Source organism: Mus musculus, chromosome 11 (genome assembly GCF_000001635.26).
Source record: "Mus musculus strain C57BL/6J chromosome 11, GRCm38.p6 C57BL/6J".
Lineage (NCBI taxonomy): Eukaryota > Metazoa > Chordata > Mammalia > Rodentia > Muridae > Mus > Mus musculus.
In genome coordinates, this window is record NC_000077.6 from 89,523,623 (window position 1) to 89,535,843 (window position 12,221).

The 12,221-nt window shown below is 42.3% G+C and overlaps 1 protein-coding gene across 5 annotated transcripts in view; it reads right to left on the bottom strand.

Moving 5' to 3' along the window:
- Positions 1 to 12,221, bottom strand: part of Ankfn1 (ankyrin-repeat and fibronectin type III domain containing 1) — a 387,810-nt gene that overhangs the window by 133,531 nt on the left and 242,058 nt on the right. For all 5 annotated transcript variants that reach the window (XM_030246107.1, XM_017314636.2, XM_030246105.1 and 2 more), the window contains exon 4: positions 2,824 to 3,025. In XM_030246107.1, the coding sequence (XP_030101967.1) occupies positions 2,824 to 3,009 (186 nt within the window). In that variant the 5' untranslated portion in view covers positions 3,010 to 3,025. The remainder of the gene's footprint in view (positions 1 to 2,823; positions 3,026 to 12,221) is intronic.

Here is a 12,221-nt window from a genome sequence, read left to right on the forward strand (position 1 = left end):
ACAGTGCAGCTGGAGGAACACAGGAGTAGATAATGTGGGGACAGGTGGTTTTAATTATGGCTACTTTGTAACCATAGTTCACTTTGATTGTTTCTGTCAACTGTTTTCCTCCTTCTCCATCCTCAGGTGTTATTATCCCTTATCTTATCGACTAGTTTTGGTCATCAGCCCAGACTCTATAGTGTTAAGAGAGTAATCTTCCTAAAATATAGACGTTGCTTGTCAATTCCCTGCATTGCTTGTAGACTCACGATGCCTATAACTGTAAGTCTAGTTTAGTACGATTGGTTACTACCATCAGTTTCACTGGGCTAAGAAATGCTCAGATGATTACTGGATAAGACCTTTGGATTTATCTTCCAAGGTGTTTCTACAGACAATTAGATCGCAAGGGTTCTGATCTAGTCGATGGGTTAAATCTTTGATGGATTCTTAATGTGGTAGCTTTATTGGAAGGCAGTGAAGGGGTGGAGATGGGGCCTGGCTGGAGGAAGCAAGTCACTGAGAGCACGTCATGGACACTGGAAGCATGTCATTGGTCACTGGGCATATGTCTTGCGTAGGTCTCTTTCTGTCTACCCTTCTGCTTCCCATCCACCAAGGACTAAAGAGGAGCCTTTGCCATACATTGGTGTCCTGAAGGTCTTTCTGCCAAGTGCATGAGGCCAGGTGGCCGTGGACTCTAAGCCATAACTCCAAATAAAGCCTTCCTTCCTTAGGGTGTCACTGTCAAGTGGTTTTGTCACATTCACACACACACAAAAAATCATTAATACATAACCTGGCTGCTACAATCCCACCACTTATTAGCTCAGACTCCTGACTATTACATACATTTTTAAGCTGAGGGGAGAGGTTGAAGTGGTTTTCCCAGGAAAGCTACAGTGGCAAGTGGCTAATTGTTTAAGAGGACCAGGATTCGAATATTTACAAAATACAAATCACTTATAGGAAAAAAACATGGACAATATGATTCTTTGGAAATTTTTTCTTAAAGATTAATGATAAATAAAAAAGATCTCTGGGATATTCACAAATACTATTTTGTTTTTGGTAGCTCGCCAGAGAAGATGGAGGCATATGCTACTTCAATATTTACGTGTTATTTCTCCAAGAATTGCTTTGTCTTTAGAGATGTTGGAATGCTATTGGCTTTGACCTGGTGCTGGGATCTGACTAATATGTGGAGGATCGTCAGTGACCAAATGTTTAGGCAGGAAGATTTTATTTTTAGCCTCGTCAAAACTTGATTTTCCCTCTGCAAGGCTTGCGAGTCAGCTTGGGCTGAGCACAGAGCAGCCATAGGAACCTGGGAAAATACAAGGCAATTATGCAAATGCTTGTTTTGACAACAGGGACCCAGAGGAGAGGGCTGTTGAGGTATGCTGTTCTCTTGCTGTAAGACACTGTACTGAACAGAACAGTGGCTTTTCTACAGTCTGCCAAAACCGAAGGGCCTCTGATGCTTACCCAGCTAAGGCCTCCCAGAAGATGCACCCAAGAAAACAAGGAACCGTATTAGAAAACAAGGAACGAGTCTAAAATCAAAACGTTGCCCTGTCGCCAGTGTGCCTTTATCTATGGTTCTTAGTGTCTCTAATTTCTAGTCTGCCAGGTTTATTATCCCCATTGAGTTATTTCCTCCTGCAAACTCTAACTTTGCTTCTATCTGGGAAGGCCAGGCCTTACTTCTGCTTTGATCTCAAACGTAGCCCTTACCTTCTTGCAAAAATAATCTAGTTGTCCATGTGAATATCTGCCTGCCTCTTTGACCCACAGCCATTGCAGAAAAGGACTGAGAATATCTGTAATGTACTCTGTAGGCTGCCTGCTATGACCCAATTGCCATGACAGCTACACAGGGTAGGCAATTTAGCAACAGGAAGATATTAATTTTTCCTGATGGGCTGATACACTTTTCATTATGAACTAATGGGGGACATGTCATACCTGATTGTTTTTCCTGGTCTGCCTTGACTGCCTGGGAACGTAAAAGGAAATGCAATGCTGCATTTCACGGAGTATGTTTGGTACATTTTGGTATATGTGTTTGGTTTTCCACCTATCTTCTTTTGCTGGCCTTTTCTTTTCTGTCCTCTCTCCATTATGTGATAAATAGAATTCTATGCCTGGATTTGATTTTGAATGCTCCTGGAAAGTATGTGAAATTATATATATATATATATATATATATATATATATATACACATACATATATATATATATACACACACACACACACAGAGAGACACATACATATATATATATACATGTACATAGACATATAATTAAATTATACATATATATGTGTGCATGTGTCTGTGTGTACACATATACATTAGAACCCTACAAATGATTTTAATACTATTATTTAAATGAGCACTGGTGCTCTCAGAACATCCATTTAATCTGAAAGATTCCATACTTGCCAAACTGAGCACATGTGTGTTCATGTATGTGAACAGTAGCAAGCATTGCTAGGGCCTTAAGTTGAACCCAGGACCTTATGCATCCTCGGCCAACAATCTGCCCCTAAGTCCACACCTCTGTGCTCTCAAACTGAAGATTTTGGAGATTTATTTGTTCTGGTGGTGAAAGAAAAAAATATTAGGGAAAAAACATTAAGAAAAGAAGGGGGAAAGGTCTTCAATTCATCCAAACATAGTGTGATATCACACACACACACACACACACACACACACACACACACACACACACACACACACACGCTTCCTGTCTTGGTGGACTTTATGTGTAAAAATGAAACATTCACTAAATTGTTGAACAATGGAGCTGACATGGCAGTAGAAAGAGTTCTATTACCACAGAAGTCTTTCTGAGACTCAGCCGATCCGTTCTTGTTCTAAAATAGGCCTCATCAAAGGACGAGTGACTGCCCTTCAGCTTCTCCGAGAGGTTCCTGTACAGTCGCTTGGCAGCATTGGGAGACGATGGAGCACTGTGTTTTTTTGACTGGGAAAGATGTAAGTTCTGCATTTGCTGGGTCATTTTCGAGCAGTAGTTCCTAGGAAGAGGAAGAGAGCGTGCGTGGTGATTATATACAACAGAGAACTCTACCACCTCCATGCCCCATCTGCAAAGCTCAGCCTCAAATGTGATATTCCAGCTGGGAAGGCCTGCAGAGATCACCAACCCAGCTCCTTCCTGCTTTAGAGGAGAAAGTAGAAATCCGGGGGAAGGAAGCAGCGCCTCTCTGGCCTGGGAGCTGCTTGGAGGCAAGAAGGAAATGAGAATCCCATTTACTGTACAAAGTATCCATTTACACACAAAAACTTAAAACCCTTGGTATCTTACCCAATTGGAAAAGTATCACAACATTGTATCTAGGGAGTGTGTGTAAGCTTGGCCATATGAAATTGAGGCTACTTTTAAAACCACCCTCCTTCTAGGTGCTGACCTATATTGGATGGATAAGAAAGTGTGATTCTTCTTTGCACCCCCACCCCCACCTATTCTTGGATTAGCAATCAATTGCATCCACTTGATTAAACACCCCAGTGTGCTCTATAGTTTCTATAGGACCGACTGACCCTGCTTCCCTTGGATACTCTGGGTGGGAGCCATCTATTCTTGACTTTCTTCAACTAGTATTTGACCATTGCTAGTACCCCTATCCCCACCCTCTTCATGTCACACTTGAAGTCAATTTCTGGGAAGTCAAGGATATCATTTCAAAAATCTATCCACCATTAATTTGGGTATTGCTATAGAAATCAGGAAGCTAGAAAGTCTGCGGTTGCCTGGTGTATGATTGTATCAGATGGATAAATGTAAAAATGGAATTGCTAGCCTGTACATTGTGTGTGCAAAGTACGTTCTGCTCCCTGAAGCCCCTGGGGCATTGACCTCTGAACTTTCTGAAAAACAAAACAACAAGACAAGACAAAACAAAACAAAACAAAACACTACACCTTCTATCACATTTTGAATGACTTCTTACACTTGGGCTGCTAATACCGTCTTCTCTTGATTGATGTTCTCTCCAACGAATGGAATACCACCATCATGGCATTTAAATGTCCTTAGGCGCCTTTTCAAACGAACTTGAAACTTCTTCCAAGAACAGAAAGGTGACTGATCCCGATTTAGTCTTATTTATGCCCATCAGCTCCTACCCAGACTTTGCTGTGTAGATGGACTTATGTAAGACAGGTGTCACAAGGCATTGCCTATGTGAGGGCAGGTTTACATACCTTCAGTAACATTTTAATTGTCTTTAAAGCAGAAGCAGAACAGTTAGGTGATCTATCACCTCTCCTCTCCAATCTACTGATTCTTTATCTTTGACTCAATAGCAGCTACAGGGTTTTCTTTAATATTGCTTTCCACAAAGCTCCAGATTCATACACAGGCTATCACGTGGGGGATTGCTTTAACCTCTTTATTTCTGCCTTCTGTCTCCAGCCTTCTCCTTCAGCATTAACACCCTAGTTCAAGCCATCTGTCTTGTCTACATCATTAGCCTTCCCAAAATAACTCTACATTCTTTTGTATCTCCCACAATGCCCAGGAGTCCCGTAAATAAATTCCTGTCATTTGATCAAATTCCGGCTACTTGCCCTCTAACTGATGACACCTACCCACATGTCCCCCTTTGTCCTTGCTCATCTCCCATCTGTTCCCTTCTGTCAATGTAGGATGACTTTCTCTGCCTTTCTGACTTCCCCCCCATGCTCCCCAGCTGTCTCTTCCTTCCAGGCTATTCTTCAGTGTGTTTCTGCTCTTCGAGCTTCCTTCCATCTTTATGTTCTCTTCTTTTCCTTGATATTTTAAATATCAAGGGGGAGTGAATTTCTGTTGTCTATCCTTATGAGTATGAATGTCTCCACCAACTCACTATCCTCCTGTTTTTCATTTCTCTGCAAAGGGACAACCTTTGGGATTGGATAGACTCATGCTTGACTGGTAATATTGCTATCTACAGCGTATGTGGGTTTGGGTGCCTTATTTCAACACTCTGATCTTATTTATCATATGCAAATAGATAAGAGAACATTGGGTAAAAAGTTGTGAAGATTGAAAATTGTTATCTCTTTTGATGCACCATAGCCTAGCAATAAATAGCAGCAACTATTAAGTTACCCCAAGTATTTTTTTGCAAAACCACAGACACCCAGATACAGAATCATTGTTCATCTTTCTTACAGGCTTTTAACATGGCCTTATGGTTAATTTTTTTGTACTTTGCTTTTTAAAAATCTTGGTAGAAAATGCAAATGTAGCTATTTTAATTTACATTTTTATATTCATGTGTACAAAAATGAAAACAGAAGGTAGAACTCTCAGGTCTTAGAGGGGAAGGTGAAACAAACAAACAAAAAACTAACACATTGAAACATTAGACAAAAGGGGTTGCCTATTTAAGGTGAAGAGCTGAATCCAGTACACAAATCAAGCTTGGTTACAGCCTCCATTCTCACTGTCCCCAATTTTCGGTTGCTTTGAAAAATCAAACCTCATTAAAATAAATGAGACTGTGATCCACTGAAGAGGGACCATGGGGTTGGTGGTCCTTCAACATTTCATTTCCACCCCTTAGAAGTATCTTTATTTGATCTGTCTGGTTGTTCCCTCGGAGAGGCACTCAGAATGCTTGTCATTTTTGTTTGACTTGCAGCTCCCCCCTAAGAGAACGAACCTCTTCCTCTAGAGTGTTTATTTTTGTGGTAGTTATTTAGTGGACATCGACTTTTTTTAAACGAATATTTGAAATTGCTCTCAACTTTGGGAATGGTTTAGAAACAAAGGGATTTGAAAAGCTCTGGCATATTACTGGGAGTCTAGCAGAGCATGTTCATGCCTAGGGATGGGAGCAAGGTAGGAAAGAAGTGTATGAGAGGCTCCTGAGCGCCCCTCTCTGTTTAACTGGGAGGCTCTGTGGAAGCAGAAGATGAAGACTAAGGTAGAGTTGCCACTGCCTTGTGGAATGTTGGCAGTGTTCCCTAACGTAGGTGGGATTGAGACTTGCTCATTCTTGTCATTTAATGTCATCTCTGTTCCACCTCTGTCACTCAGTTAGAACCAAGCAGGGGATGTCAATGGCTGTATATTCCAAAAACATAAGTATCACAGATTTAAGTTCTGAAGTTATTAGGCAGCAATAAATGCTGGGGAGATGGGAGAATTTGGTTTTCATAGTTGCTATGTAATTGTATAATTATTAAAACACCTAGTTCTCAGCAGAAAATTGTGTGACATAAATAAAAACCACATCACATCCGAGAAGATAAACAGGTCAAGCACCATTGCCCACAAGGAAGCCAAGTGTTACTGTTATTTTGCAAAACCTCCAACCATTTTGAGTGTGTTTAAAGAGCTAAAGGGAATCAGGCCTAAGAGGTATGGCGAGAATGATATCTCACTAAACTAAGACATTATTAAAGATATTGAATCACGAAACAGAGCAGAGTAGACATCCCGGAACTGAAAACTATAATGACTGAAATGAAAAATTCACTGGAACTCCACAACACACATTAGACAGAATATCAGCACGTTTCAAGATAACCAACTTATGCTAAGGAGAAGAGGAAATAATGCATAGTCACTTTGATAGATGCAAGAAGGCAATTGGGTTTACCATACACAGAATCCAGTTGGAACTGCAACTGGATACTTAAGCGATTCTTAAGGGAACTTCTTTACTGCAGAGAATGGATAAAGACCTGGTTAAATGTTGGTTTTGTGATGTTCCCCACAGGATCCTGTTTTGAACATGTGGTCCCTAGTTGCCGACACTACTTGGAAAGGCTGTGAGTCCTCGCTGGTGGAAGTTTGAAGGTTCCACTAAGCCTCTGCTTCCTGTCTTATTCTCAGCTTCATGGTCTGCCACGAGGTCAGAAACTCCAGCTTCACGTTTCCTCGGCCATGAACATTCCCAAAGTGATGGACTGAAGCCCCCAGAGACTATGAGCCTACATAGAGCTCCCACTTCTCATTTCTGTCAGGTTCTGTGGTCATAGTAATTAATATGAAATTATAGTCAACATCACATGGAATGACTAAATGTGATCCCAATCAAAATACCAGCTGAAAGGTAATTTTGTAGTGACTTTTTTTTTTAAAGAGAAAAGCAAGGGATCTAATGAAAACAAAATAATGTTGAAAAGGATAACTAGATGACTTCTACCTCCTGGTTCTAAGACTCTCTATAAAGCCACACGGGCGAAGGCTTGCAAGGTCAGTTTTAGGATCACTATATAGATAAAGACAATGGAGTAAGAATAGCAACATTGATGAATGAAATAGAACCGAAGCCCCACAAATAATCTGAACACATAGGGTCATTGGCTTTTGGAAAATGCACTGAGGTAATTAGATAGGGAAAGACAGTCTCCTGTCAGCGCTGCAACCCTGGGATAACCATGGGTAAGAAACAAAAACACTCCCAACTCCAGCTTTACATCGTGTACAAAAAGCAACTTTGAAATAAGTCATGGATATTTTTTTTTTATTGTAGGTGTTGGTATGTGATGTTTGTGTAGCTGTAGGTTCACACATGGGTGGGTTCCTGTGTGTGTGTGTGTGTGTGTGTGTGTGAGTGTGTGTGTAGGACTGAGGCTGTTGACAGGAGTAGTCTTCTATCATGATCTGCCTTATTAGATAGATTGGGACCTCACAACTGAACTGTAGTTGATGTTTTGGCTAGTCCAGTTAGTCAGTAGCTTCCGGGATCCTTTTTATCTCTCTTTGGTCTGGAAGTGAAGGTGGGCCACCATGCCCACACAACATTTCCATGGATTCTGGGGAATCTAAACATTGTTCCTCATGTTTGCATAGCCAGCCCTGTGCTGGCTGATCCATAGATCTAAGTGTAAGTGCTAAGACTGTAAATAGTCTAGATGAAAACAGGCAGTGTGCTTTGATTTTGGACAGAATAACATTTCTTAGAGGAAACACTAAAAGTGAAAGTCACAAAAATAATCCACAAATCTGGACTATCAAAAACTACTGTTGTTTGAAATATTATAGCTTTATCTGAACTCTGTTTTGGAGATCCATGGAGTCTGTGTGATTGCGTGTAGAACGGGACTGCCTAGCAAAAGCGACAGGCCTGAAGTGACAAGGTAGGCTACAGAGAGGATCATCTGCAGACAAACTCCATGGCCGCCTGTGGCTTGGGGTCTGCTGCTTCCTTACACATCTGTGGGGTTTCTGCCAAATACCCTTCCTCGGGTGTGGGTCTCCATCATGTTCACTCTGACAGTAGCGGCCTCAGCCCTGCCCCAGGGACACTGTCTAGAACTGACAAAATTAGGCCACCAAGAAACAAGAGGTGGTCAGTCCTCAGGAGATAGATAATTCATCTCCATGTCCACACTAGAGGCTGCCCTGGGAGCTCCTGATGAACCGTGTCTAATGGTTTGAAAGAGAGTGGACCCCCATTGGCTTATGTGCTCGAATATAGGTTTTTCTTGCATATAACACATCATGTACATGCTTGGTGCCCATAGAGTTCAGAAGAGGTCATGAGAGCCCCTGGAATTGAAATTCATAGCCAGTATGAGCTACCACATTGGTGCTGGGACTTGAACCCCAGACCTCCAGAGACCTCCTGTGCTCTGTATCCTCTGAGCCATCTTTCCGAGCCTCCACACGATTTACTCATGAGGCTCTAAGCGGAAGCCCAACACTTTTGGTTCCCCCCCTCATTTCTATTGTTTCCCTTTCGCCTTCGACTTGGATGGCATGAATTTTATCTCCCAGTATAGAATGGAGCATTCAAGCCGTGCTTTCGTAGATGGAGATAAAACACATTAAACAACTCTGTCCCGATACAAGTACTATCATTTTATCTTCATTTTTTACTTGAGCTTAGCTAAGAGACTGAGAAATGGTTATTTATTTTCATTTTATAAGCAAGGAAACCGAGTTACAGAGAGGCTAGGTAATTTATCCAGGACCTTACAAACAGAAGGATGTGAACTCTGACCCTCTCAGTCTATGACATCTGACCTCCAAAGCCCGTGCTTCTAACAGTTCCGCTATCACTGTTGCTAAGGTGGCTTAGCCTGGCTCTACTACCATTGTCGCTAAGGTAGCTTAGCCTGGCTGCCTGGCAGTTTCTCCATGCTTGCCCTTGCTTCCAAAGTCAAGACTTCTTGTCCTAGTTATGAATCCAGGTGCCACTGGAGCTTGGCTGTGGAAAGTTTTCAGTGTCATTGTCCTTTTTGAAGCAGTCTGAGCCAGCCTGGATGAGAAATAGTTTTGAGACCCAGCATATTTGAAACTAGAGCTCTAGTCATTCCCAAAAGCTGAGGGGGTCAGATGTGCTCAGCAAAGGGGGCATTTTTGATCAGGAAATATTGTTCTTTAGGCTGTGATGTGAATTAGGGGACCTTCTGGCTTCAACCTGCCTGTCACTAGACTGAAGAAAGCTTGACCCCTTCTATTCTCCACCCACTGTTAACATGACAGGTGTGCCTTTGATTGCTAAGGGGTGGCCAACTCTATTACAGTATTGACATATAACTGTGGGGCTGCCTTTCTAGTCCCTGTGCCCTTTGAGATGAAATATGAAATGTCAGTTGTGACTCACGAGGAACACTGATTTTTAAGTTCTTATAAAATTATAAGAACTTTCAATTTATATTTATTTATTTGTGTGTGTGTGTGTGTGTGTGTGTGTGTGGTATGCTCATGCGTGTACATGCAGTGGATATGTGCTTATGGCACAGCATACCTGTGGAGGTCAGTGACAACTTTTGGGAGTTGGTTCTCTCCTTCTACTAGTGGGACCTAAGGGTTGAATTGATGTTATCATGACTTGCAGGTACCTTCATCCACAAATCCATATTGCTGTCCCTGACTTTTAGTTTTGGAGAATGTGCTGAAGACCAAACAGCAATTAATGGTGTCTCTGTAGTTCAAAATATATGTACAGATGATCTAACTGCAGCCAAGGCATCCTCTGAGTGGCCCTTGGAACTCACGAGAATGTAGATACGATCTTCCACAGTCATGGACTGTCAGATTTCCTGGGATTGCAGAAGCCCAGTGTGCAAGACTTTCAACACAAACCCAGGGCAAGTCCTACACAAGTTAAAGCGGTTACTGGAGCTGTTGTTCCCAGAGTGCTCATAACTTAGAAGGAAAGACAGTGAGACGAGCACACGGCTATGGAATTATGTGCCAGTGAACGACAGCACAAACTCTCTAGCCCTTGGGGAGAATTGGGCAGTAGAGTCATGTGTGCCTCAGTCCATTCCTGCTGCTGTGTACAAGACTAACAAACTAACTGATGGAGTGACTGACAAGCAACAGGAACTGATTTCTCTCAGTTCTAGAGGCTGGGAAAGCCAAGACCAAGATGCCTATAGATTCAATGCCCTGCTCTCTGGTTCATACACACAGCCTTCTTTCTGTGTCCTTGCAGTAACACAGTCAAGATGTCTCTCTGAGGTCTCTTAGAGAAACCCCAGGTAGAAGAGCTCTGCTTTCGTGGTCTTATCCCTGCTTGTCCTTACACTGTTAACTGTAGGGTTAGGATTCCATCATCTGCAGTAGGAAGGGACATAAGCATCTAGCCTGCTGCATGACTTTCACATATACAAATGTCTCGAGACCCTTAATAGCCATTTGAAGGAAGAACTATTATTGATATATTAGTAGCAATACATTGAGGATCAGTTAAAGGGCAGATCTAGGATTCAAATCCAAGCAATATGGATCAGTAGCTGAGTGCTTAACCTATAAACATTTCCCTTAAAAGACCCAAGATAGAGAAGTGAATGGCTGGCATTGTGAGCAATAAGAAGTGACCACAGGAAAAGAGAGACTGGAAAATGGGTCCGAGAAGGTGACTCATGAAAATGACTTTGAATGATGAATGTGAACTAATTAGCAAGAGTGGAAATGAAACTCCAGGTACACAAGCTCAGGTCAGGAGATAGAGATAGGAGATGATGTGGATATGGGCTGGGCTGGTAGAACATGCTGGAGGCAGGGAACGGAAAGCCACTGGGCTCTGACACCCTCAGTGGTGCATTTCATCAGATGCTGTGTATGTGGACCTTAGGGAAGAAGCCTGAAGAGGTAGCAGGGCAGAGACATTCAGGGTCCTACACACATGATAAGGAGCCAATACATTAAGCTACGTAGCAAAGAACACCAGACACCCTTAAGGGATGAATGCCTGAGTTACCCCAATCTGATCATTTGCATTGCACATGCACATTTGAATTTTGCACTGTAATCAGTACATGTGTACAGTTAGTACATGCCGATTAAAAGTAAAAACACACATTCTTTAAAAGTTGAGATTTGCATTTGGCGGTAGCTCGAAGGTTATTTGCAAAGGAAGGGGTGTGGGAATGCTAGATCCCTGTATGAATCTCTTGAAAAAAGCCAGAGAGCTCGTGACTGTAGGGGTTACCAACTGCCTTCTGGTTGGATTTGTAAAGCCACTACACAAGAAGATTGCATGCCCAGTACTGCGAATCTGTTCAAGAGCCCGTGGCCGTGGAGGTCCCAAACTATAATGGGAAACCTATTACTGCTACTTTGCTATGTAGACATAGTGTCAAACAGTCTGCTCTTTCCTGTGCATCCTCACAGACTAGTGCAGCTCTCAGCCTTGCTCAGGAAAGCTTCGGCATGAAGTGGGTGGTGATTAACATGGAGAATCCTTAAGACTGAGGAAACGGTTGCTTTCTCCAAGTCACGCACAATGGACAGAAAGTAATGTAAGATCCAGAAGGTGGGAAGGGGTGGTGAAAGAAGCTGTCTTTTCTCCACGACATGCTGTTGTACGGATGAACTCACAGGAGCAGTGGCTACTTGCCTATGACGGGGTTCATCGACTCTCCATCACGGAGAGGGTATCACACCTGAGGTATCTCTCCACGCCTGAGGTATCCTAATGGTGAATGGTTGCTCAGGGAGGCCGAGTCATGTTCCTTCCTCAGTGGTGTAGGCACAGGTAAATTGTCGTAGCTCAATTAAATACAACCCCTGCCTGTGCAGAGCCAGGCAACCCTATTTTAATTTAGTGGGTCACACACAAAGACATGAAAATAATAAGGAATGAATTAAAAGATGAGAGAGAGAGAGAGATCTCTAAGAGAGAACATTGTGGGATATTTTTTGATGATCCCCCCCTCCTTTTTTGTGGCAATATATACTTAACTTAAGGTTTCTGTTACACAAAGTACATTTGCAGTAGTTCCCAGCCATCTCCAACATTCATCTTTAGAATAACA